The sequence below is a fragment of the Ambystoma mexicanum genome, chromosome 11 (genome assembly GCF_040938575.1).
Source record: "Ambystoma mexicanum isolate Mex_15411 chromosome 11, UKY_AmexF1_1, whole genome shotgun sequence".
In the NCBI taxonomy this organism is placed as follows: domain Eukaryota; kingdom Metazoa; phylum Chordata; class Amphibia; order Caudata; family Ambystomatidae; genus Ambystoma; species Ambystoma mexicanum.
In genome coordinates this window covers 1,021,570,276-1,021,597,821 of record NC_090934.1, presented here as the reverse complement: position 1 = coordinate 1,021,597,821, position 27,546 = coordinate 1,021,570,276, and the positions used below count along the sequence as shown (strand labels likewise).

Genomic DNA, 27,546 nt, shown 5'->3' with positions numbered 1-27,546 from the left:
ACTCGAGTGGATCATGTGTGGAGAAAGTGCCAAATTCATCTCCAAAGAGTGGACCAAGAGGCTAAAACGCCTCCATCCGTGGAAAAGTACAAAACACATGACCAAAAAATCAAAATGGCTCCAAGAACACATCCCGCGGAGGATCAAGTGAAAGGCTTCACAACGCGGGGTTTTGTTCTATCAAGAAATACGGACCAAGAGCCATAACTTCAGCGAAAATCACCCTGTGAGCAAGAGAGGGCGCAAGTGCTAAACCTGGTCAGGTTGGACATCAGTAAAAGGCACACAAGCGCACACCTACCCACCTCACTTGGAAAGGACAAGAGAAAGCAGGATGAACCTGCTCCAAAGACAAGCAATTATGAACATGTCACAGCTCACACGCTGTGGCCAAACAATTGTCACAAGCTTTCATATGAATGGCGGCAGGGATCAGCCTCGAGCGGGCCCCTAATTGGGATTAGGGCCCCCCGCTCACCTGTTCCCTCTGTCCCCAAAATATAGTATTGTTATCCTTATGTGATGTTATGGCTGGTTTTTCTTTGCACCATGGCTGGTACTAAAATAAAGCTTGTGGCCAAAGTTTTTTCCACCTCACATCCTGGTCGTCAGTCTCCTCATTCCTGCAATTGTCATTATGTATTGCCTGTCTTGTCACACTTGTCATCCATCCGTGTCACCCGCATGCCACTCCCCAGCACAAAAACACTTCCAGGCTTACGCTTGCAGGCAACCCGGTATCCCGTCTGCCTTCCCTGGGCTTACCGGTTGCTTCTTGCATTCCTTTGCTCTGCGTCTTCACAACTTCCTGGATAGGCGTACGTCTGGACAGCTGCTGCGCTCTCGCAGTGTTCCTTTCTACGGTGCACTGTTCCTGCTACCTTCTGATCTCGGGCAGCAAACTGTCTGCACCTGGGCTTCTCTCTGCCACAGTCGGCTTGCTTGCACACCGTCTCCTAAGGCGTGGTTCCCTTCAGTGTGGGTCTTGGCGATTGCCCGGGTCACGGCTCTCTCCTTTCCTTCTCCTCATCAGCTGTAGCAGACACCACTTTAAACTTCCTGGCACAACCAATGGCTGACCGTTGCGTTCGTTTACCAGTCTGTCATCTTTATTGTTCCACTGCTTTTTCTCGTCTGTTACAAGACTGTTTCTTGAATGACGTTGAATTACGTTGAAGTTGATACTGGTCCTCATTAGGAGTGATCATTACTACTCCTTCTCTTCCTTGTCCCAGTTGTTAGCATATTGTTCTTTGTGGGATGTTAGAGAGTATTATCAGTAGATCCAGTAAGATGTTGAAGGAGAGTGCTACAATATGCCATTACGACATGTGGAATAGAGAAAACATCCCTAGAAGTGAATGCAGGGCATGTGAATTTCCCCAATGACGTCATGTCATTTCCCCGTGGGTCACCCCCCTCTCATATAGCCACCCTGAGAGTCAGGATCAGGTAGCGCCTGCTGTCCGCTGGTCACATAGGGGGAGGCTGTCTCACGGAAATGAGTGATGACATCATCAGATTCAACACACTCTGTTCCTGCTGCTTTTTGATGCCATGCCTCATGCTTGTTTCTCCTCCTTCCATCTGTCGGTTCACCCCTTCCTTAGGCCAGACGTGCCCCCTCAAAACATCCAAAGATTGCTACTTTTGACCTCGCCATCGTCCCATACTTTCTTATGATGTCTCACTCCTCCTCCTCCTGATAATCGCTTCCAACCCCCTTCAGTGGCTCTTTATTCTACTCTTTCAACTCAACTCAAGTTAGGGAGATTTTCCTCAAGCCTTGTGGTCACAGTGTTTAGGTATGTTTTCCTGGCCTAGGTTCTGTTTGTTAGTGTGTCCATCAAGCTCACCTCTCTCTAAGTGGTAGTCATGATTGAGTAGCCCAGGCCTAACTTTCAAGAGGTGGATTGGGGTGGTTGTCCGGTACAGTATACACTTTTCCTTAATATCCAATGAGAGAATGTACACACAATACAATTGTATACAAATATAATACTTGTTTTAAAAGAAAAGGCAAAGAGAAAAATATTTATACTTAGTACACTGTGATGAATCTTGCAATGTCATCTCTGCTTCCATGGGGGGGAACTTCCCCTAATGTGGCCAGTGTGAGGCAGATGCTCTCTGATCCAGACCCTGAGGCAGTTATTTGATGGAGGATCACAGAGGGGGCAACAACCCTCATGGAGGTAAAGGTGACTTGCCACATGAATCATGATATGCCCCCTTTTCATCAGGGAATAATAACACCTTCCCTCATCCACCTAGGAAAGATGCTGAAGACCTTCTAATGAGAGCTGTATGTAAATCATCTTAATCTGACTTACCCTCTAAAATTACAGAAACACCTTCTCAGCTTCTACCTACAAGTCATATACAACTGACTTACCTTTAAAGAACAATTACCCAGACTTTCCAGACTTTAGCAATAGAAATTCAAATTCAATTCAAGAATGGACTTCCATTGCCATAACTCCCAGAGAACTGCAAAGTGGAAGATGAACGGAGGACTGCAGATTAAGGAAGGGCAGGAACACAGGCTGCACTCTAGTTATTGCGAGCGCATACCTGTGCCCGGGTGATATAACCCTGTGGAGCAGCTAACTGGAGAGAGCTGCCGGAGAGTGAAGGCTGCTTCTCTCGGAACGAGCTGAGTGATCGTAAGGCCAGAGGCCGAGCCGTGGATCCGAAATGCTCGATAACCGAAAACGGGGAAGCTGACTGTGAGAATAAACACTCTGCAGGAACGCCAACAGAAGTCAACAGAGGGCTTGCCGGCATTCACAGGTGTTTAGAGGCAGTTTTCACCTTACCAGAGCCCAAAGACATGAAGCAGAAGAGCCCAGGAGGGACCACAGGACGTAGAGAAGCCAGGAATCGAAGCCAAGAATTGTATATGGCATCCGAAGAGGTGATGCCGAACAACCACTGCTGTGGGAGAAGAAGACGCCAGCCAAAGCCGGTGAGTCCACACAGGGGAAGCTGGGAACGCCAGAGCGTATTGGCAGCCAGCTTTGGATTAAGCCTGCCTGATTGGGAGAAAAACAAAGTGCAAAACCCAGAAAACCCAACAAAAAGTAAAGGGGGCTACCTCGTCAGGTAAAACATTGGCTTTCTACCTAACAACCACCTCCTCTTCAGGCTCTGGTTCCAGCCCTCCTCTTTAGCTCTGCTAACCACCTCCTTCTCCAGATGTTCCTTCTCCCCCTCTCGCCTCCTCTTCTCAGTGTTCCTCTTACAATCCCCTTTCTATCATGCATACTCGCCCTAAACTCCTTTGTTTCCTCTGACTCTAAACACCTTAAGCATGATGATGAGGGCAGGATGGTACATGGGTTTATCGAAAATAGGGAGGTGTGTCTAATCAACAACTATGCCCCCAACAATAACGCTAGCGTTTTTCAACTCTCAATATTAGAGTGACCAGATTTAGGGGGCAGGGACCCCGTGCTGTACAGGTTGGAGGATAAATACTGGAAGCAGTCTCCCCAGCTAGGGTTTTGGGTTCCTTAGTGAGAAATCTGGGATTAGTGGACATTTGGAGGTGGCATCATGGGGGAGAAAGGGGCTACTCGCACTACGCAGCACCATCCAGGGGGACATACTTGCATTGACTACTTTTCACTGGGCAGGAGGTTACTGTGGAATTCACTGCCACAGAGTACAAGGCTCGAGTGCTCTCTGACCATGCCCTGCTGATTGTGATTTGCCAGATGATCTCCCCTAGACAACTGTTTCCAACCTGGCGCCTCAGGGTGGAGGCTTTACAGAATGGGGTTTTTAAGGGGTACCTAGAGGATGGAGTATTTCGAGACAACACAGGCAGTGTGTGGCTAAATCTGTTACCGTATGGGATGCAAGACTGTCAAGAGAGGGGCCGCGATCAGCAAGATGGGTGGGCTTCGGAAGGAACTTGTAGAGGCCCTTTCCTGCACGGAAGCAGCGATTGAACAGGCGGAGCGCGACAGGAAGGGGGCAGCCGATGGTGATGGCCATTTACTGACCCTGCGACAGAAGTGGGAAATCATTGGCAAATACAATTTCGCTAATTACACTCGGAGGCTACACGCGGAACCGGACAAGTCCGACAGACTTTTGGCGTGGTTGTGTCATAGGTAGACGCCCAAGGACATTCTGTGCTATACAGAGTGAGGAGGATAAAGTCGTGAGGGCACAATGTGGGATAAAGGAGGTCTTCTCCCGGTTCTATGAGGACTTGTACACGACGGGGGTGATTTGTGGTGGGGGTGACATCGAGGAGGTGCTGGGCCAGATCGAGCTGCCCAAACTGGACAAGGCACAGATAGACATACTGGACGCCCCACTTACTGTCGATGGAATTGTGTCTGTAATAATGTCTCTGCCGACAGGAAAGACTCTGGGACCAAAAGGGCTGCTCAGGGAATGCTACAAAACATATGCGGAAATATTGGTGCCCAAACTCAACGAGATGTTCAAGGAAGTGTATGTAGATGGTCTTCTCCCCTGTAGTTTGAGAGCGTCTACAATCATGCCCATAATTAAGCCGGGTAAGCCACCTCTGGATTGCGGCTCTTACCCACCTCTCTCCATGATCAATCAGGATTATAAAATCCCTTACCGCCCTATTAGCTAACAAGTTAAAATGTGTGATCGGTGACCTAATACATACTGACCAGACAGGATACGTGCCAGGTAGGAACACTGTGTGGAACCTGCAACGACTTCATTATGTGATCGATTGATCGGGCTGGGCAGCTAGGGGTAGACTGTGCAGTGGCCTCGCTAGAGGCGGTCAAGGCATTGATTTTCTGAGGTGGGACTGGCTGCTCGAGACCTTTCACACTTCGGCGTGGGATCTGGGTTCCGACGGTGGATCAGACTCCTTTATACGCAACCCAAGCTAGAGTGAGGATTGGGAGGCAGATCTCTGGGGCTCGGTAAAGGCACTAAGCAGGGATGCCCATTCTCCCTGATGTTCATTCTGGCTCTGGAACCATTGGCTGTGTACCTGCAAACAGATTATGCGGAAGCTGGCATCATGATTCATGGGGCCACACATCTGATTTCAATATATGCGGACGATATGCTCCTCTGTGTCCATTCACCTGAGGAGAATTTACCACACCTTTTTGATGTCCTAGACCAGTACGCTGAGCTTTCCGGCATTCGGATAAGCTGCAAGAAGCCATGCTTGTTTCAACTGGCAGAACCTGTGGGCCGCTGCCGCACACAGTTGCCGACATGGGATTGAGATGGCACCTCGAGACCTTCAGGTATCTGGGGGTTCATGTTAGGCATGACATGACTCCATCCAGCCCCTGTAGAGGCCCCCTGCACCTGCGTGCACCGTAGCTTGTCCCGGCCCTCGCACTCTCTCTTCCCCGCCCGACCCGCCTCCCAGCCCGCCCCCTCCCCTGATAGGCTACCTGAATTCCTTGGAGGAACTAGACCTCTGCAACTCACCTCGAGCGCCACTTTCCATCTGGACGCATCGAGGTGAGTGCAGCACACCCAAGACCCTTCTGGGCCCTGATCTTGACTCCATCCAGCCCCTGTAGAGGCCCCCTGCACCTGCGTGCACCGTAGCTTGACCCGGCCCTCGCGCTCTCTTCCCCTCCCGACCCGCCTCCCAGCCCACCCCCTCCCCTGATAGGCTACCTGAATTCCTTGTAGGAACTAGGCCTCTGCAACTCACCTCGAGTGCCACTTTCCATCTGGACGCATCGAGGTGAGTGCAGCACACCCAAGACCCTTCTGGGCCCTGATCTTGACTCCATCCAGCCCCTGTAGAGGCCCCCTGCACCTGCGTGCACCGTAGCTTGTCCCGGCCCTCGCGCTCTCTTCCCCTCCCGACCCGCCTGCTAGCCCGCCCCCTCCCCTGATAGGCTACCTGAATTCCTTGTAGGAACTAGGCCTCTGCAACTCACCTCGAGTGCCACTTTCCATCTGGACGCATCGAGGTGAGTGCAGCACACCCAAGACCCTTCTGGGCCCTGATCTTGACTCCATCCAGCCCCTGTAGAGGCCCCCTGCACCTGCGTGCACCGTAGCTTGTCCCGGCCCTCGCGCTCTCTTCCCCTCCCGACCCGCCTGCTAGCCCGCCCCCTCCCCTGATAGGCTACCTGAATTCCTTGTAGGAACTAGGCCTCTGCAACTCACCTCGAGTGCCACTTTCCATCTGGACGCATCGAGGTGAGTGCAGCACACCCAAGACCCTTCTGGGCCCTGATCTTGACTCCATCCAGCCCCTGTAGAGGCCCCCTGCATCTGCGTGCACCGTAGCTTGTCCCGGCCCTCGCGCTTTCTCTTCCCCTCCCGACCCGCCTCCCAGCCCGCCCCCTCCCCTGATAGGTCCTGACAAGAAGATCTGCACTCATTACCAGTCCCCCCAGGGCAGCCCTCTGCCTGGCAGCCCATCGGCTAAGGACCTGAGGCAAAGGACGGCTCCTACAGAGACGGCTCCAGGTTGTATCTGCAGGTATCAGCAGGATAAGCAAGAAGCCAACATCAAGTAAGTGTGGAAAGGGGCGGGGCCAGAAGCAATTACTTCACGCCATACTACCCTACCACTCAACTAACAAAGCATCACCACCGTAAATTCATTATATTTGCATTCAGAAACTCTGCCCTCTGCATGCGAAATTTGCATTTAGAAGTTGCGCACAATAGCCTTGCTGAGGAAAGTTGCATTTAAAAGTGTACCCTATAGCCTTTCTGAGAAAGTTGCATTTAGAAGTTGCGCACAATAGCCTTGCTGAGAAAGTTGAATTTAAAAGTGTACCCTACAGCCTTGCTGAGAAAGTTGCATTTAGAAGTGTACCCTATAGCCTATGTGTGCATCTAGAAGTTGTGCCCAATAGCCTCCCTTAGAAAGTTGCTTTTAATAGTGTTGCCCAATAGCCTCTCTGAGATAACTGCATTTAAAAGTGTACCCTATAGCCTATGTGTGCATTTAGAAGTTGCGCCCAATAGCCTTGCTCAGTAAAGTTGCATTTGGAAGTGTACCCTATAGCCTTGCTGAGAAAGTTGCATTTAGAAGTGTACCCTATAGCCTTGCTGAGAAAATTGCATTTAGAAATTGCGCCCAATAGCCTTGCTGAGAAAACTTGCATTTTAGAAGTGTACCTATAGCCTTGCTGAGGAAAGTTGCATTTAAAAGTGTACCCTATAGCCTTGCTGAGAAAGTTGCATTTAGAAGTTGTGCCCAATAGCCTTGCTGAGAAAGTGTACCCTGTTGCGTTTAGAAATGTACCCTATAGCCTATGTGTGCATCTAGAAGTTGTGCCCAATAGCCTCTCTGAGGAAAAGTTGCATTTAGAAGTTCTGTCCAAAGCCTCTCTGAGGAAAAGTTGCATTTAGAAGTGTTCCCTATAGCCTCTCGGAGGAAAAGTTGCATTTAGAAGTGTACCCTACAGCCTCTCTGAGGAAAAGTTGCATTTAGAAGTGTACCCTATAGCCTCTCTGAGGAAAGTTGCACTTAGAAGTGTACCCTATAGCCTACATGTGTATGTAGAAGTTGTGCCCAATAATCTCTTTGAGGAAAGTTACATTTAGAAGTTGTGCTCAATAGCCTCTTCTGAGAAAAGTTGCATTTAGAAGTGTACCCAATAGCTTATGTGTGTATTTAGAAGTTGTGCCCAATAGCCTCTCAGAGGAAAAGCTGAGAAAGTTGCATTTGGAAGTTGCCCCCAATAGCCTCTCGTAGGAAAAGGTGCATTTAGAAGTTGTGCCCAATAGCCTTTCCGGAAAGTTGCATTTAGTAGTGTACCCAACACCCTATGTGTGTATTTAGAAGTTGTGCCCAACAGCCTCTCTGAGAAAAGTTACATTAGAAGTGTACCCTATAGACTTTCTGAGCCCAACAGCACTTAGAAGCTGTGCACAATAGCCTATGTGTGTGTCTAGAGGTTGAGCCCAATAGCCTCTCTGAGGAAAGTTACATTTTGAAGTATGCTCAGTAGCCTATGTGTGCATTCAGAAGGTGTGTCAAATAGCCTCTCAGAGAAAAAATGCATTTAGAAGGTGTACCCAATAGCCACCCGGAAAAGTTGCACCTAAAAGTGCACCCAATAGCCTATGTGTCTATTGAGAAGTTGTGCCCAACAGCCTCTCCGAGGAAAGTTGAATTTAGAAGTGTACCCTATAGCCTTCTGAGCCCAACAGCATTTAGAAGCTATGCCCAATGACCTATAAGTGTATTTAGGAGTTGTACCCAATAGCCTCTCTGAGAAAAGTTGCATTTAGAAGTGTACCCTATAGCATTTTGAGGTGTGCTCAATAGCCTATGTGTGCATTTAGAAGTTGTGCCCAATAGCCTCTCTGAGAAAAAAGTTGCATTTAGAAGTGTATCCTTTAGCCTAGGTGTGTATTTAGAAATTGTGCCCAATAGCCTCTCTGAGAAAGTTGCATTTGAAATGTGCCCAATAGCCTCTCTCTGAATTTAGAAACGTGTCTGTGAAACGGTAACTAATAATCTAATACAAAGTTGATTTAGATCCATGCCTAACACTCCCCCACTATAAAGGTGAATTGAAAGAAGTCCACCAACTAGCGTGCTGTATTCAATCCTATTAGTATAAGTAACAGTATAGCTGTGTAATGTAGAATTCAAAACGGTGACTAATAATATAATACCCACTCTAAGCAAATTGAATCTAGAGGCTGACTGAATATCTTCTCTGTGGACAGGCGAACTTAGAAGTGCTCCCAATAAACTAATATCATCTCTGTCTACAACCGTATCTAGAAAGCACTAAATAGTCTAGTATCATCTTTGAGCAGTTGAACCTGGAGCTGTGCCTAAAAGCGTGTCACCTCCGATATTAGAACTACAATCAGAAAGCCCTCCTAAATCAACCTAAAACTCACACCAATCATGAGTGCACCCACTCCACCAGAGTCTGTCAGAAACGACCCCCGTGGACCATCCCCACTCTCCGATCTGCCTTCACTCCCGTCCTCCCCCTCCCAAATCACCCGACCCTCCTTCGCACTCCCTGCCATTCCCCTCTCCTAACACCAAGCAAGGGGGGCACGATGGCGAGCCACTCACCCTAAGACCACTCATCCCCCGAACCCCTCGCCCGACCCACCAGCATTACCCATACCCGCTCCCCCCACTATCATATCTGGCACACCCCTCCCTGCAATCACCCAACCCCTCCTTTCCCTCATACCCCTGCCACCTTCCCCCCCGACCGCACCCTTTCCCCTCCCTAAAAACTGCACGCCTAGCCCTAGCAAGAACCGAAGCTGCTTCCTTCTACCCCTCTGACCCCCCTACCCTCTCTCACACACCAGTTGCAGCAAAGAAACTAAAGAGGAAACGTTCCTGGTCCCCCTCAATCTCTCAGCACTCCTCGCCTTCCCTGTCTCGACCCACCACCTCTCTCCCGCAATCTCCTCCTTCCCCCGTGGCTTCTCCCTTCCTGAAACCCCTCTCCCTTGACTTCTCATCAACTACAACTGAAACTCCTAACCGCCCACACCCCACCTTCAAATCCCCCAACCCAAACCCGAACATCCTATCACACGCAGCCACCCAACCCCGCCCGAAGCCTGCCAAATTTTCTGCTCGCCAGCTATTCCCATCCAGCATCACCCACCCTACCCCTCTCCCTCCACCATCTCCCCCACCACCCATCCCGCTCCAGCACCGAGACCACCCATGGCCGCCGATGTGAACTGTATCCTATTTAACGCCCGATCTGTAGCAAAAAACAGACATTGCATCTTTGACCTCCTCGCCTCTGTCAAACCAGACCTAGCTTTCATCACCGAAACCTGGTTCTCTGATGACTTCGGCCCAATCGCTAATGAAGCCTTTCCCCCTGACTACTCCCTCATCCCACTGAACCGTCCGTCCAGAGAAGGGGGGGTAGCATTCGTCTTCAAATCTCTATTCCGTGCCTCAATCATCGACAACCAACCCTCCATTCCATCCTGCAAATCTCTCCTCGTTAAACTATCCCTCTCCCCGTCGCTCTCACACAGCTTCCTAATAATCTACAGGCCCCCTGGCTACGATAGACATTTCGCGAACAACCTTTGCGATTCTATTGCCACCCTCCAACTAAACCATCCCAACCTCACCCTTCTTGGAGACTTCAACATATGGCTCGACATCCCCACCAACCCCATGACACACTCCCTGGTTGACGGTTTAGATGCAATTAATCTCCAACCCCACATAAACGGCCCGACTCACTATAAAGGACACACTCTTGATGCCATCTTTAGCTCCAACATCTTGATTCATCTAAAGGCCCCCACCCCTATCATCTGGTCCGATCACTTCATTCTCTCGTTCGCCATCCACGCACCCGACCCCCTTCCGGTACCCGTATCTGAACCTCCGAATCTACACAAATGCTGGAAAAAACTAATAATCACCCTGGACCTAGCCGAGGCACTCCTCCAGTCTCCACCACCTACCTGCCTCCTCAACAACCAACTAACCCCTGAAGCCTTTGATACATGGCTCAACGCATCTCTAACACGGCTCACCCCCACATGCAAACCATCAACCCGCCGTGGCCTTTTCCCCAGATGGTTCACTCCTGAGTTGAGGACCACTAAACGACAATACAAATACCTAGAACGCAAATGGCAAAAAGAGAAAACCCACGAGAGCAGGACCACCTTGGCCCGACACCTGTATCGGTACAAGGCCGAAATCCGGAAAGCAAAAAAAGCCCACTACAACACCCGAATCCTAAATTGCAATAACCCAAGCAAAGAACTTCACAAAATCATCTCCAAATTCACCAATCCGGCTTGTAACACGACCGTCCCGACCCCGTCACAATCACTGTGTGACTCACTCTCCCTCCATTTTTACACCAGAGCTATCGAAAGGACAAAAACTCTAACCACCAAACTGGCTCTCCTACAGCCACCAGCAATCCTCCGCCCCTACCGGCCAGCCCATCAGCAGCGACCTCCACGCAACCAACGTTCAAATCCTTTAGTCCAATATCACCAGAACAATTTCTCAAACTTCTATCTGCCCGCAAACCATCTGGATCACCACTGGACCCTTGCCCAGCCACAACGCTTAAAGAAATGTTTGCTTCCACCTGCGCAGGAGAACATGCAAGATCTATCATAAATGCCTCCCTTTCCTCCGGAATCTTTTCAGACTCATTCAAAATGGTGCACTTCAAACCTCTAATTAAAAAACCCTCGCTCGACCCTCTCGAGCCCAAAAACTACCGCCCCATCTCAAACACCAGGTTCCTCGCCAAACTCATTGACCGAACCGCCTATTCTCAACTAAATGCCTTTGTCGAAGCCAACAATCTCCTAGACCCCATCCAATCAGGTTTCAGAACATGTCACGGAACTGAAACTACCCTAACCTCGATCTGGGATGACCTTAAAATGACAGCAGACTCCGCGGGATGCGCTGCACTAATCCTTCTCGACCTATCGGCCGCCTTTGACACGATCAATCACTCAATCCTCCTTGACCGCCTCCACTCCCTAGGAATTCGTGGAACCGCTCTTAAATGGATAGCTTCATTCCTCAAAGACAGGCACCAAACAACGACACTTTCCAGCTTTACCTCCCAAGCCCGACCAGTCGACACGGGAGTCCCACAAGGAGCATGTCTATCCGCCCTCCTGTTCAATCTCTACCTGATCACCCTCCGACCAATAATTCGTTCTCACAACATCCTGTGTTACAACTACGCCGACGACACTCAACTAATTCTAAAATTCCTGAACTCAAAACCCAACTCCCGACCTGACCTGGCATCCTGCCTCCTTAACATAGAACACTGGATGACCCAAAGCCACCTCTTGTTAAACCCCTCCAAAACAGAAATCATGGTTTGCGGCAACTCCAATCTTCTTCCGCACCCACTACCCTGGCCACCTGCCTTGGGCAACTCACCAACACCCTCCGACACAGTGAAAAATCTTGGATGCACCCTGGACTCTGATCTAACACTATCGCACCAAGTCAACAATGTCTCAAAGTCCTGCCACTACCACCTTAAAAACCTTAGGCGCATCTTTCCATATCTCTCATTTCCCAACAGACGCTCCGCGGTCCAATCAATCATTATATCAAGACTGGACTACGCAAACCCCCTATACCTCGGAATCCATGCCTACCAACTGAATAAACTCCAAAGGGCACAAAACGCGGCGGCCAAAATGCTACTTGTGCTTGGTCCTAGAGACCACGTACCCCCAGCCCTTAAGACACTGCGCTGGCTTCCAGTAGCCCGTAGGGTGGCCTTCAAAACCTTATGCCTCTCCCATCGAGCACTGCATAAAACTGGACCTCAATATCTTCAAGACAAGCTAATCCCTTATCATCCCACTCGTACCCTAAGATCAAGCTCAGCCTCCTAGTAATTCCTAAGACAAACTCAGTCAGGTTAGGCGGTTCATCATTCTCAGCCCTATCCCCAACCCTGTGGAACTCGCTCCCACCCCACATCCGCTTAACTGAGGATTTAACGTCCTTCCGCAAACGACTGAAAACCTGGCTCTTCCCCTAAAACCAACCGGTTTTCCAAACTGCATCATCACAATAACACCGACACAACAAACTACCTGAAGCGAGAAATTGACAGCTAATAAACCCGAATGTAAACTAGAAAACAAACAGAACTAAACGAGTAATGCAGATCAAAACAGTGAAGTGGATAATAGGAATAAATCATTATGAAAGTAAGGAGACCTAAACTGATGAAATGGACGTAATGAATGAGGAGGGAAAGTAGTGAATGACATAGATGAAATAGTTAGAATGGATAAAGAGTATAGAACAGATGAATCAAATAAGTGTATGATTGCATGAATGGAAGGACAGACGACTAGATAGATCAAATGGGAATGGAGATCGGATGGAATAGATGAACATGCTAAAGCCAATGAGTGTGTAGAGTGGTTGGGTGTGTAGAGCGGACGAGCGTGAAGAGTTGATGAATACGTGTAGAGTGGATGAGTACGAAAATACAGAGAAACGAATAGAACGCTGAAGGGCGCTAGAACTGTTGACTATACTGAACGGACGAACGTATAGACTGGATAAACGTTTTGACCAGACGAACGTGTATGAGCAAACGAGCATGTAGAGAGAATGAGTGTGTGGGGAGCGGCTGAGTGTGTGGGGAGCGGCTGAGTGTGTGGGGAGCGGCTGAGTGTGTGGGGAGCGGCTGAGTATATTGGACCAGTTAAAAATGTGGAACGATTGAGTGTGTGGAACGGACGAGTACGTAGAGCAGAGCGGACGAGTACGTAGAGCGGAAAAGTGTGTGGAACGGACGAGCACGTAGAACAGAGCTAACGAATACGTAGAACGGATGAATGAGTGGAACGGACGAGTACGCAGAGCAGAGCGGAGTACATAGAGCAGATGAGTACGTAGAGCGGACAAATGTATGGAATGTATGAGTCTGTGGTGCCGATAAATATGTGGAGCGGGTGAATGTGGTGCCGACAAGTGTGTGGCGCGGGTGAGTACGTGGAGCGGATAAATTATTAGAACAGATGTGTGTGTGTGTGGAACGGACGAATGGGTGGAGCGGATGAATATGTGGAGCGGATGAATATGTGGAGCGGATGAGTACGTGGAGCGGATGAGTACGTGGAGCGGATGAGTACGTGGAGCGGATGAGTACGTGGAGCGGATAAATTCATAGAACGGATGAGTGGGGGGAGCGGATGAGTGGGGGAGCGGATGAATGTGTGGAGCAGATGTGTGTATGGAACAAACGAATACGTAGAGCGGTTGAGTAATATATCAAGGGAACGAGTAGTATGTTGTGCCGATGAGTGTGCGGACCGGATGAGTGTGCGGACCGGATGAGTGTGCGGACCGGATGAGTGTGCGGACCGGATGAGAGCATAGGCAGACGGGAGTAAATGCGCGGGGTAGACTGGAGTGCATGCGCGGGGAGGGCGGGAGTGCATGCGTATGGAATACATGAGAGCATGCGTGAAGCACACTGGAAAATGAGGGATAGACTAGAGCACGCAAGGTGAACTAGAATGCGCGAGTGTGTCGAGCAGGCAGGAGTGTGTAGGACAATCTTGAACGCCTGAAATGAATAAAATGCATAGAACGGACCTGATCGCATAAATTGCGTGACATACATAATATGCATTGGTATGCAGGAATATTTGAAAGAACGTATATCATACCGCATCCCACGCTTACTCTCTTCTTTACACCACCACTCAAATAGAACACAGGGATACTATGACACCGTTCGGTATAACTGTTCTCATATCAACATCTCCCGCTCACTCCCCATCACTCTAAGTAAACACTGCTGGTTTAACACCCCCAGCCAGGCGTTTCTCCTCAGGCCTAACGCAGCCACACTCGAGCTGGATAAATTCTGCCAGAGCGAACACATTCTCCTGACCTCTCAACCACCACACCTACCGCTAAGAAGCAGCTACCACATGAACTCCGCACCAGCTGCACACATACCTGGTGCGCACACTCACCTTTTGACTCTCTTCACTCTCTCTACTGACCCGAACTTCGGTTCCCAAGGGCGTTCAACCTACCAGCGCCTTCAGACCATACCAATGGTATATAAGGCGCTATATAAAAGCAAAATAACAATAACATAACACACAGAGAATGTGTGATGGGGCCCTCAAGTCGATGTCGTTTTGGCAAAAGATGCCCCTGTCAGTGATGGGAAGGGCGGCCCTGCTCAAGATGGTAGTGCTGCCTCGTTTGGTGCATCACTTCACCAACATACCCTATGACATCCCTAGGTGTTTTTTTTTCAATATGGGCTCTGCAGTTAGGACCTTTTTGTGGGAGGGGGAAGAGAAATAGGAGAAATGTGGGAGAGATAACACTGCTCACTTCCAATTATATTACCTGGCGGGTCAGTTGCACTTCGTGCTGAGCTGGCTGGTGGATGAGTCCACATTGGAGTCAATGCTTCTGCAGCTGTCTCTTTGGTGGTGTTTCCTGAAAGAAGTTCTGTGGGTTGCGGACAGTGGTCTCGCGCCTGAGCCATGGCTCCTTCGGTTAGGGAGGACTTTGTGGAACAGAGTATGGAGGAGTTTGGGCGTCCTGGACTCTTACTCCCCTAACATTCCGCTTGTGCGCTCGTTGGGAAAGGGTCTGACCCAGCGACTAGAATTAGGAAGTGTTGGGAGGGCCATGGGATAGTCACACTGGGTGACCTGGTGGAGGAGGAGAAATTGATGGATTTTGCAAGCTTGAGGCAACGCGCAGGCTTGCACGCAGGCCAATTGTTAATTTATCAGGGTCTAGAGGAATGTCGGAGCCCGATGGCCGGATTTCTCAATGGGTGTGGAGGGGGACCGAACATTGGAGTCCATGTATTTAGTGCCGTCCAAGGCTCTAAAAGCCTGTCCACCCCCCTGGAAAGGAACAATGCATTTTGATGTGCACAAGCTTCAGTTGTCAGGAGCAAAGGTGGCTTTTCTTTGGCACCAGTGTTGACCGCAGCAAGCTCTAAAATTCTACCAGTCTATTCAGTTCCAGTAAGTGTCTTGAACACAGTAACTCGCAGCACTCTGCTTATAGGTTCTGGGGTAGTCTTAGAAACTGGGGCATGCTCGCCTAAGGAATCATGCCATCACTATAAAGAGCCAGGAACATGTGTATTGACTGCATGTGACCCTCCCCTGCCTAATGCTGGGGGTCAAGTAAGGATGACCAGGTAGTCCCCCTCGGGGACCATCATTCACAGCCTTGGGTACGCCCCCTAGCCCATTGGTCAACCTACTGGATAGCTCCAGAATTAGGCGGGGAAGTGGGAACGTTGTCACAGTTCCTAGAGCACATACAAAAAGTGGCATTGAACAGAAATGTCCTGCACTGGAATAAAGTTACATGAAAGAGATTCAATACATACTGAAGCTCCTTTGAAGCTTCCTTGACTACAGATTTCAATGAAGACCTGGCGCAGATACTCAACACTCTAGATGGACCTAATACAGGGACCGTGGTTTTAGGCGATTTCAACAGATGGAGAGGTAATAGCAAAGATAAAGAGGCCATTGCTTTAGAAAAAGACTTAAACTCCATCAACTACAGGGTGGTAAACAATGAGCCCACCACAAACAAGGGAAACCAGTTTGACTGGGTCATTTCCAGCAACTTGGACATTACTACACAAAAAACAGTTCCCTGCATCTGGTCAGACCATCATAAAATCAAATTAAGACTGGCTCCTAAATCTAAACCCAAGAAAACAGACAGCACACCTACAAAATTCTAAATAGAAACTGCAAAAACCTCACACCCAACATCTTAGCACACACTGTTGCAAATATCATGGTAATCACCACAGACGAAGACCCTTGTGACGACATTGTCGCCATATACAACAGAACATTTCAAGAACTTGTTGAATCACATGTACCTATGAGACAAAAACAGATTAGACCCAATGCCAATCACCAAAAATGGTTTAGTGAAGAAACCAAAAAATAAAAAAAAGAGAAAAAGTTAGAAAGGCAGTGGCTAAAAAGCCAAACGGAAGAAAAGAAATTTAAAAAAGTGCACACACGGTACAAAAACAAACTGACAGAGGCCAAACAAAACTTCTTTAACTAGCAAAATCTCTGGGGTTGCTAACTCCACGCGTAAGCTATTTCAAATTCTAAATCAGTGGAAAAGCCTCAATCTCTTCCCCCCCTTTCAACCTTCACAGGATGACTGCGATAGGGTCCAACTCGCTTTCCTTGACAAAATTCAAAAAGCCCGAAGGGCCATCAGTCTATGCCAGGTCTCCACCGAAGTAGAATCTGCTATGAACAATTTAGATATCCCCTCCTCACGGGAGAACAAATTTAGGTTTAGCCCTCTCACTTTAGAGGAAACGAAGAAGCTCCTCTCCTCTCTTGGGCAGACAACCTGCTCAGAAAACATCTACCACAAAAATCATGCAAGGAAACATTGACATTTTCGCCCCACTTTTCTGCAGAATGATAAATACTTCTTTTAGAGACAAAAAAAAGTGCCAGCAGCCATTAAGGTAGTGACGGTCACTCCTCTGGTAAAGAAGCCAGGACTTGACCAAAAAGATCCATCTCATCTCCGCCCAATCACTAATTGCAATCTACTCCTGAAAATGCTTGACAAAGTAGCAACTAAACAGCTGCAGACATACATGGACGAGCAAAATCTGCTCCACGCACAACAATCTGGGTTTAGAGGTTCGCACAGCACTGAAACTGCGCTGCTCGACCTCCATACTAGAATGTTGAACATCTTGGAAAAGGAAACACTTTCATGCTGATGCTTTTAGTCTGATCAGCAGCATTTGATCTGCTAGATCATCACAAACTCCAAGAAGCACTGGCACTATTGGGAAACTGCTCCCAGGAAGCCATAGACTGGATTTTCCTTCTTTCTGACAGATTGCAACTCAAAGATCCATTGGGGGCGATACATTTTCCAAACCCATAGATATAAACTGCGGTTTGCCCCAGGGAGCCAGCGTGTCGCCCCTCCTTTTCAATTTATATCTCTGATGTCTTTGCTCCCTACTCAACAGCTTAGGTGTGCTATTTACTAACTTTGCAGACGATACTCTGCTAATAATAAAACTATGCGGGTGTCATAATAAAGATAGCTCTATGGTCAGAAACATCTACAACGTAATCGAGGCCTGGATGAAAATAAACTGGCTCTACTTAAATAGCAGCAAAACAGAGCTTATGATCTTTGGATCCGTCCAGGCCAGGGCCAAACTCAGCCCAGATTACGCTGAGTTCACTGTAAAAAAAACCTCCAATATCCCAGTTGCTGACAAAGTAAAAACATTGGGTGTGTATTTGGAACCTAAGCTAGAGCAAATGCCCATGAGCTTACCTTAAGAAAAACTGCAGCAGATACTACCAAAGATTACTCTGGCCCATAAGACCAGTTCTAAACGAAAATAAATGGTATCACAATTGCCAGAGCCATCATTTTTTTTCGAAGCTTGACTATGGAAATGCCTTGTTACTGGGAGCTTACAAAGGTTGCATAGCCCAAAGTCAAGTCATTCAGAATGACGTGGTGAGGGTCATCAAGAGAAAATCTAGAAGAGACCACGTTACAGACGACAGAAAAGCTATACACTGGCTCGCTATAGAAGATCGTATCACCTTCAAGTCAGTCTCAATAGTTCACCTTTGCCTCTATGGCACTGCCCCAACATACCCAAAGGAGCAAATATCACCATATCAACCGGCACGATCCTTGAGATCATCGGATCAAGGCCTAGTGTAGACTACCCCCGTCAAAAAAGCAAATGAACTGGGACGATCCTTTCCAATTAAAGCCTCCTTTAAAATGGAACAAACTCCCAGCCACGCTCAGACTAGAACCCAACTTTCTCGTATTCAAAAAGAAACTAAAAACTTTACTCTTCAAGTAATTAACTCAGTGACCTGACTTAGGAAAGGCTGCCCCCCTGTCTTGTCTCTACCTGATTTTGTTTGTGGTTGTTTTTATGTTCTCGTCCTGATGCCTGCGGGCTGCAGCGTGCTAGAAATACATTTTAAAAAACATCCCTAACAATCCTGGGGAAAATTTAAACCATTTTCTGTTGCAATTGTGAGCTCACATTTCTGAAGCAGACTAAAAGCAAACTCAGAAGGCTAAGTCAAAAGAACCTAGTGACTTCCTGACCATGAACAGAGGAGAACCCAATCATCTAACAATCTTAAAGCCACTTTAATTCCATATCTTTAAGTCTTAGTATTGTGGACAAGTGGGCATGGAGTCCCTTTTGCTGACAGCGTAGAATGCTTCTTCTTCAGATACAAATCAGATGTCCCTCTCAGTTGTTGCATATTTCTTTCACAGCATTTGCCGAGGTGTTATCTGTCCCATTTGTGCCGTGGACAGAACACTGTTCTGTAAAATATGCCTCAGATCAGCATATGAGGCAGAACATTTTAAACTGCAATAGGCTTGCTTAACCACCTGGGGAAATTGCACTTTAGAGAGACATTTGAGAAGGTTGCTGGTAACCAACTCCCGAATTCTGCTCATCACGAGTACTAATGACATTGGTTGGAAAATGCGGCTTGTTGTACTCTGGAAAAGCTGCAGGTAAATGATTAGTGTGAAGTGAAGGACCTACAGACAGCTCAGCCTTTGGGCAAGTAAAAGGCTGCATATGTCACACCAGCAGAACGTCTATGCACACGCTCGTGTTAGGCCTTGATTGCACCTACGTGAATGATGTTGTATAGCACCACACAGAAGGCTGACGGATTGCGAGCCTCCTCCTTCAGTTCTTTGAGTTGCAGGACAACATGTTACCTCACCCAGTTACCTGTGAAAATATGTTTACTCACCTTCTTATTGGCCATGAAGTGATGAACATCCCTTGTGGGGCAAGTTATCAGAAAACCTCCTATCAATGGTCTGGCCCTGAACACTGCATTAAAATTCCCTGCCACACGAATCACATCTTCTGAACCCTATACCTGGGTGCATAGTTTGAGAAAAAGAAAAACAACACTGAAAAATAATGTGCACATGACATGTAGAAGTAAACGGGTTTAGTGAAAAGTGTTCTGGCTTCCATCCTGCCTTCCTTTTTTTGGAACAGAATTGTAAAGCACGCGAATCTAGTGAGAATAATCAAGCTGGAGAGCCAGTGTTAAATAGAATTAGCTTTTACTTCCTCTGGTTGCCCGTGTGACCGTCCAGAACGACCTAACTGAGCTGCAATTTAAAAACAGACACACTGCTACCAGAAAGAACGCCAAACTGACTTAGTGCACCCGCCACCCTTGAATGGTAGCTGCAGGGGAACAAACCCACACCACTGTTCTACTTAGAAAAGATGCACTGGGGAACTTGTAAGACAGAGGTAATCAAGTTAATTCGACATAGGATGCTTAACAGTTGAAGAAAAAAGAATCATCCATCCACATCGTACCTTGTAAACAAGCAAACAAGACATTCGATTGTTTTAACAGACCCTTCTTCCTACCCAGTTCATCACCTCTACTACCAGTGCTAGCAAGGTATCCATCTCTCATCGTGTGCCCCCTCCACCCACCTTATTTTGCTTTTCTCTCTACTTTGAGTCTGTGATGAGTTTAAGCAGGCAGCAACAACGACAGATAGCGGGCGTGGCAGCATTTTTAACACCAATGTAACGGCACAGATAATCATTCTGCCTGGTGAACTATGTAGGTCCTTGTTGCAGCTCCCAATAGATGAAGTTCATTACATTCAGGTGCGATCAAATTCAGAAAACCGATGCTCCAGTCAAATTGCGGTTGTAATCAAAACAGGTGTTCACGCTCATGAATGAGGTGGCTTAACGGGTGGGGTACCTCACCGCGAATGGAGAGGGCAGTTGGGCAGCGCTGGGAGTGAAAGGATCTGGAGATTGAGCAGCAGAGGTCACTGGAGCCAAAGAGTGGGCTGGGGTGGAAGCATAGAGGAGCAGTGAAGGGAAGGCTGAGGTCAAGGCGCAGAAGAAAATTAAAGAGGATACAGAGGCGGAGGCAAGGAAGAAATGGAAGGGAGTTGGGGGAGGCTCGCAGAAATTAAGATACAGTCTTGTAAAGAGGTCAGGACAAGAAAAAGGGGGGTAAAGGAGGAGGAAAGCGCTCCCAAGTAGAGGCGGGTGGAGGAGACCAGCAGGAAGAACCTGGAGTGGAGAAAGAGAAAGTAGCTTGGAGTACATATCGGAGAGAGCTGGTTGGAAGGAAACCGGGAGAGGCTAGAAGAGATATTGGAGAGGGAGGGAGAGAGAGAGAAAGAGGGACGACATGAAAGGTAGAAAAGTATTATGTCATAACAATGGGTGCAATGTAGCTTGTCAGGATAGAGATAATGGGCCTCATTACGAGGCTGGCGGTAGCCGTACCGTGCCTGTAATACAGGCACAACTGCCGCCGATCTTTTTTTATTCCGGCGCCAAGGCATGGGTAATTACCGGGTCATTATGGCCTTGCCGGACCCGGTATTGGCCGTTCCTGGGCACCGGAAAATATTCTTCCCCATTCCCATTTGTGCCCCATAGGGCTCAATGGGAAAGCCGGATGCACTGGCACCATTATCAGCGGTGCCGGTGCATACGGCATGCTCTGCTCGCGGGTGCCAGTATGGCCGCCAGGTCAGACCTGGCGGCCGCAATGGCACCCGCAAGCAGAACTCGTAGTTTGCCGCTATGGGAACTACGGTACTGGCATGCTTACCGGTACTGTAGTTCTCGGACCGGCAAACATATAGATGAGGCCCATTTGAGTTTCTTTGGTGCAGCTGTCATTCAGGTTGTATGTGCGTTAAGCCCAACTATCTTTGAGGAATTGTCAATCTATGGTTTCACCTGCAACTATTGTTAAATCTTGTAAAGACTTGACATCTAAATTTGCCACAAGGACAAAAACGTATAACAAACCTAATCAATGTATTAATCCAGACTCCCATTCCAGTTCCTGCTAGCCCTGCGATGCACAACCTCTCTCCTCCAATTCAGTAAATAGCTTGAAGGAACCCAACCTGTTAATCTGAATTCTGCACCCATCCATCTACTCGACTCCAATCGCATCCAGAATGTGGCCCTTGTTAGTTCCTGCCTACTGTAATCTTGGCTGTGGCTTAACTGACTATACAGTTCTCTTATTTTGCATCTGTGCTATGTATACAGGCTGTGTATTTTGCAATTGTCTGTCAAATGTAATCCTTTGTTATGTACTCTTTTCCTTTTGGGCTCAGCATGTTCTATAGATATTCCGAAAATAAATATTAAAATGCAGTGTAGTTACCACCACTCTGTACGGGCAATACTAGTATCACCCACATAAATTAAGAAACCATAAAGGGATCGGAGTAAAGCCAGCACAGTTAAAAAGCAACCAAATTATGAGTGGTACAGAGGAAAATGTATTGCCAGTTCTTGGCAAAGTGTCCTTATTACGCACTGTCATTATATTGAAGACCACTGGAGATGGGGGGTCATCCTTGTGGGGCTCGACAGAAGAGCTGGTAGGAGTTGGACAGGACAACTATTTTGAGATTACTAGGATAGAAAGGATCTTATTTATAGGAAGGAGGAGCCGGACTGCTGGCACATCTGATAAGTCATGCTCTACAGTGCTTCAAGCTATGCTGGTAGTTTTCTGAAATAATCTGTTGGTGTTTAGAAATACCGTAGATACTTTGCAAAGCAGCTTTCATTTCAGCACTTTTTTGATCTCTTCTCAATTCATTGCATGTTCTCTTCTCAGGCACATCAGCCACTTCATGCATAAAGTTCCTTTCCCATCGCCCCAGAGGCCAAGGATCCTTGTTCAGGTGAGTTCACTTGTTTATGCAGAAAAGAAATGTCACGTTCTAAAACACGAGAAACATCCATTCCGAATTGCAATAACGCGTTGCAGAGCACATTTCAATGTACATGCTAATAGGCCAGCGTAAAGGTCACTTGTCGTGGAGCAAGCATGCAATCGAACACTTGAATAAGAATGCATCATCTATGCCCCTGATGATTTAAGAAAATATGCAAACTACTAAGACTAGTATATTCAAATCAAAATTACAAACCAGTATTGAAAAAATATTTTAATTTAAGTGCATGTCTTCTCACAAAGTTTGCTGTTTTGTGGGGCTTCCATTACAGAACTGGGTGATGTTACAAAAGGGGTGATGGTAATTGCTATTTTTGTAGTTGTTTGTTTGCTGTTTGTACTGCTGCTTTGCGATGGTGGAAGTGAATGCAAGATTTTGACCAGTTAACTTTTTTCGATAATAAAGATGCGCATAGTTCCATGATCATTGAACAGTGATCGTGATGCACCACAGAATTCATAGAGCCCTAATGTCTCGTATAAATCTACTTGACGCTGTGATATGTTTACATCAAGTATTTTGAAAAATAGTCCTCCTGCTGCTCTTAACTCTGTAATAGTACTATCTCCTTCTATTTGTATTTTCTTCTTGGTGCTTTAACACAGATTTAGTTTGTTCTTCTAGATGGGATCTGTGGCAAGCCAGAAGAAGGACCTAGACAAGAGGATAGGTTTTAAATGTAGTTTTATTTAAATTTTAAAAGAAGGCCTCACTGACCCTACTACTAAAAGGGAGGTCCCTTCCTAATAAAAGTAAACTAAGGTGCTTGTCTACAGTCAAAATCAAAAGTAGTCCTCGGTTCAAACCTATCCACTAAATTGGCCCTACCACTTAACAACATGTAAAAGGAAAATAGGTTTCATGCCCTGTACTCTTGGTTCTCCCTAATGGTGTCTCTGGTTGTCCCAGGAATCCCTCCTGGGTTTGGATCCACTGGTTAGAAGTAACAGTTCTTCTCAAAGAAAACAGTTCTTGTCAGTCTTATCAACTGTTCCTCAAGTTTTCCAAATTCAAGAACAAAATGTTTTAAGTTCCAGAATAAACAAAATGTCCAACTTTCTTTAGATAGAGGGATATTTCCTTGATCCCTCTCCACCACTTGTGTTGGTCTCTCCCCACTTGGCAGAGATATTGGATGCCCCATGCTCTCCTCGTATCTGTTATTCGCTTTGCCTATTGGGCCCCTCTCACTCACTTGGGGTTCTTTTTCACAATAACTGAGCTATCAGTAACCCCTCTCTTCTTGTGGCTCTTAGCTCGTGTGGGTTTCTGTGATCCTTCTGGAGGTTTATTATATTCGGATTTCTCAGGCTCCCGTAACCCTTCTCTCATTCAATCTCTCTCTCCATGCCTCTGTGACCCTGGTACATGGTTAGGGCAATCCTTCCTTCTTCCCCACTTGCTCTTTCCTCTCTCTCCCTCCCTCCAATCTGGGCAACCCTCATATCTTCAGCACTGCAGTGTTTACTCCAGTGAGGGTGTGTTTCTTCGCCAGCCAAAGGCGTTCTTCAGGGCTTGACGCTCCTCTGGACTGGATATGAGAAGTTTTCTTATTTTACTAATTTTGGCATTCTCTCGCCTGTCTGCGCTCTCACTGGGGGTGCAGGACTCAATCCTCCCTTGGTTCCTGGTTTCGGCATCAGTTTGTGGTACCGAACCAACCCGTCCTCTGCGTTGTCGCCTCCAGGTAAGCTTGGCTTTGGGTGGCCTTGGATTCTTAGGCCCTGCATGTCTCTGTATCTAGACAACGGCATCTCCTTGTGCATTGGCCTCTCAACATGCCATAGATGGCTCTGCTGTTATATGGGTGTGCCCCTCGCTGACATACAGGTTGTGGCCCCCCACTCAAGTCTCGTTGGTCCTTTATTCTTGCTCCTGTATGGATAGGGGGCGTATTGTTCACCACAGGTTTTCAAACAAGTGTAAAGTTCAGCATGACCTTGAGCCAAACCTATAGCGGTATTGTCAGAATGACTTACTCCCATGTAGGCAGATAACATCTTGTGTAAAGGGAGTTCCCCATGGGAATGGGAGTCCTTGTCCCCTGGAGAGGAGTCACTCCGGGGTCCCGGATTCCCAAACCCCCAGGAAAGGTTTTGCTTAGCGGGCTCACCCACCTAACCTCAAAGGAGGTGCCCCCCCCCCCCGCAGGCAAGAAGGGAAGACGTCTCCAGATGCGTCACAGAACCCATATGGTGTAAGCTTCAGTGATGAGACTCTGGAGCTAATTTTCCTGCGGGGTGTAACGGTAATGGAAGGCGTAAAAATCTTGCCTTTTTTACTTTGATTAGCGTTACCCCCATTTACATCCGGTTGTATGACGGAGAGGATGGGCGGAATGCAAATTACGTTTCCACTGTCTCCCTTCCGAGTCACCATAAAAATGCCCCAGCATTTGCACTTGCATGCAGTTTCACGCTGGTGCAAAAGCTGGGATTCCCTAATGATCCTACTAGCTTTATGCACCAGCATAAAGCAGGTGGACTCCATCGAGATCTATTATAAACATGGCAGGCAGCTTTACTAATTTTGTATGGTGGAGGGCAAAAGTGCAGGGCGAAAGGCGGCATACATGCTTGCATGCCACCTTTTGTGCTGCACATTTGCACTCCGCCGGGTAAATGACCAAAAGTTGGTGGCGGGGAGGCACCTACGTGTATGTATACACTTAACGGCTCCCCACCACCAAATTACGGGGAACTCCAAAATGAGCCCTTCTGTGTTTTGAACTCCCCACCCAATCTAATACTAAGGGGAATGACAGATAACTGTGCAGTACAGTTGGTCGAATTCGATTTGGTTGCAATTTCTTTTTAACGAAATTGACCACAAATATATGTGGGAGAATTGAGAATATAAATATAGGGGGTGGTCATGGGAGTGCTGCTGGAGCGAGAGGGGTCTGCCCCCCTTTTATTTGCGGCCAAATTACATTAGAGAAAAGCAAAAACTCGACAAAATAGATTCTGTGGAATGACCCAGAACCATACTAAGAACATGGAGCTTGCCAAAACCTTTTGTAATTCTCTCACCAAAAACTGTCTGGGTTGCAATGTTGACAAGTCAGGTCCATCAAATGAAAATGGATTTCCAATCAGTTTAAGTTCAGTAAGCAATTTGTTTATTGCACTATCCTCCCTATTTAGTGCTTCTTTAGAGCTGTAATAATGTGTTTGTGATGCTGTATATCGTGCTCGATGACGGTTAAGAAATACTTTCCAGTACTGCTGATGTTAAAATAATAGCATGCACGTTCTCCAATAACTTTCAAAGCTGTGTTTTGATGTTCAATCGGCTACAAAAGTGCTGAATGGAATATTACATTTCCCCACAGCGCAGTTTCCTTTTTCAAGCTCTTCCGATATTGCAGGATCCGTACCCACTGAAAACACGCATTTCTGCAAGATAGTATATCCTTCCAGAGTAATTATGAAAGTTTAATGCAAAGAAAAACCAAATAATTGCTTTCACTGATGAAATTATTGCATTCTAGTCACCACATCTAACAGACCTTATTACTTGCAACAAAGATTCCACCATTTCCATATAATTCTGCATCATTTTAAATATTCTGTAGTACTGTCCTTGAACACTGTCAATTTCTCTACATTGAAGCTACGGTTCAGAGAGATGCTATCGGATTGAGTGGGGCGCTTATGGGTTGCTGTCCTGCGGGTGGTCTCTCCGCCTTGGTGCTGCTTCTCTGGTAGCTCTGGAAAAGATGGAGAGAACTTGGCCAGGTCTTTTGTCTTGAAGTATGGGGTAATGCAAGTTGCATGTAAAGACAGGCACTTAGGGAAATAGGGCCCTCTCAGCCACCACCAGACTCCTTTGGGGTAGGACTGGCCCTGACTTCCAGCCAGCTAGACCTCCCACGCGAGGCTGAGAGCGTGTTCCTGCCCATTGGGAAAGGGTGAAGTCACTAACCCTGCAACAACACCCACTCAATTTCAGTTTACTTTGGCTTTTCGCCTACACTTTCAGTCCCGTGTACAACGGATGCCTCCTAGCTTCATGCCTATTGCAAAAGAAGCCCGCATTTGCTGTAATTGCCTACTGATACTTTGCGATCTTGTACTGGTAAGCTCCATCGTGCTTGCTGAGCTCTGATCAACATCTTCATCCCGTGTCAGATTTTTGGTATTTGGACTGTGGTCTATCACGATATCCATTGTGTATGCACTTCTTGTAACAGGACAGGTGCCACCTTGCGTTACATTGGTTTATTTATCCTGCAGATGTATTTTCAAAGTGTTCCGTAAAGTGTTTTAATCACTGTCTTCACTCTCTTCTTTGAAAATAAGTAGTTTTTGCAGTACATTTTAAATTTTAAACTAAAACTTCCTTTTGGTGGCGTTGACACAATAAACAAAAAATAAAGTCTCTTGCACTCAAGCCTTTGTGTTTGGGTGACGATAGTTGATCTATCGGAATTACACCTCCATATCTGCAGTCAAATGGTTGTACCTGAAACCGATTATAAAAATGAATCCCTCTAAAAAATGAAGAACTGAGTATATAACACTAGTGTTCAGAGTAAACGTTGGTATGAATGTTTTTCAATGAGCCCATAGAAAATAAAATTCATCCATAAATATCAGTGATTTTGAAGATTCTTGATGTTGTCAATCATAACAACATGTCAGGCACCATACTGAGACCATGGAAATTATTAATCTATAGCTAGCATCGGATGGAACAAAACCAGTCCCACCTTTTCCTCATGTAAACTGCCACGTGGCGTGTTTTTTCTACATTTGCTCATGTAGTAGCAAGGTTGTGTTGAGTCAAAGGAAGGAACATCAGAGAGAAGAAGGAAGGTATTATTTCATTTTAACTTGCAGGAGGCCGATTACAGCGAACAAAATATTTGCAGGTTGCCAGCTTCCCACCTGCACTCCATTTTCACCTTTTTGTACTCACCACCTGTTCGTTTCCATTCAGACATGGTAGGCAAGTCAAACCTTTGCACCCTGGCTGATGGGAACATCACAGTGTTTAGGCATGTTCCACATGTTCTAGGCAGTTCAAAGTAACAGACTGGAATTAGATCTGTTTGCAAAGAACACAATGTATGAGCAGTTTCAACCAGTGGCACTGGAGCCTGAATATTTGAGTCATCTAAAACAACACAAAGCAACAATAGTAACATACATTTTTTGTCTGTCTTTAATACCAGGACATTGTCATGTTCTGTTTCCGTCCAACTTCCACAGAATGCTGCTTTT

General features: G+C 47.0%; 1 protein-coding gene across 8 annotated transcripts in view; it reads left to right on the top strand.

The window, feature by feature from the left end:
- DENND4A (DENN domain containing 4A) overlaps positions 1-27,546 on the top strand; it is a 2,028,245-nt gene that overhangs the window by 1,060,452 nt on the left and 940,247 nt on the right. For all 8 annotated transcript variants that reach the window (XM_069624248.1, XM_069624254.1, XM_069624251.1 and 5 more), the window contains one exon: positions 22,198-22,264. In XM_069624248.1, coding sequence (XP_069480349.1) covers positions 22,198-22,264 — 67 coding nt within the window. The remainder of the gene's footprint in view (positions 1-22,197; positions 22,265-27,546) is intronic.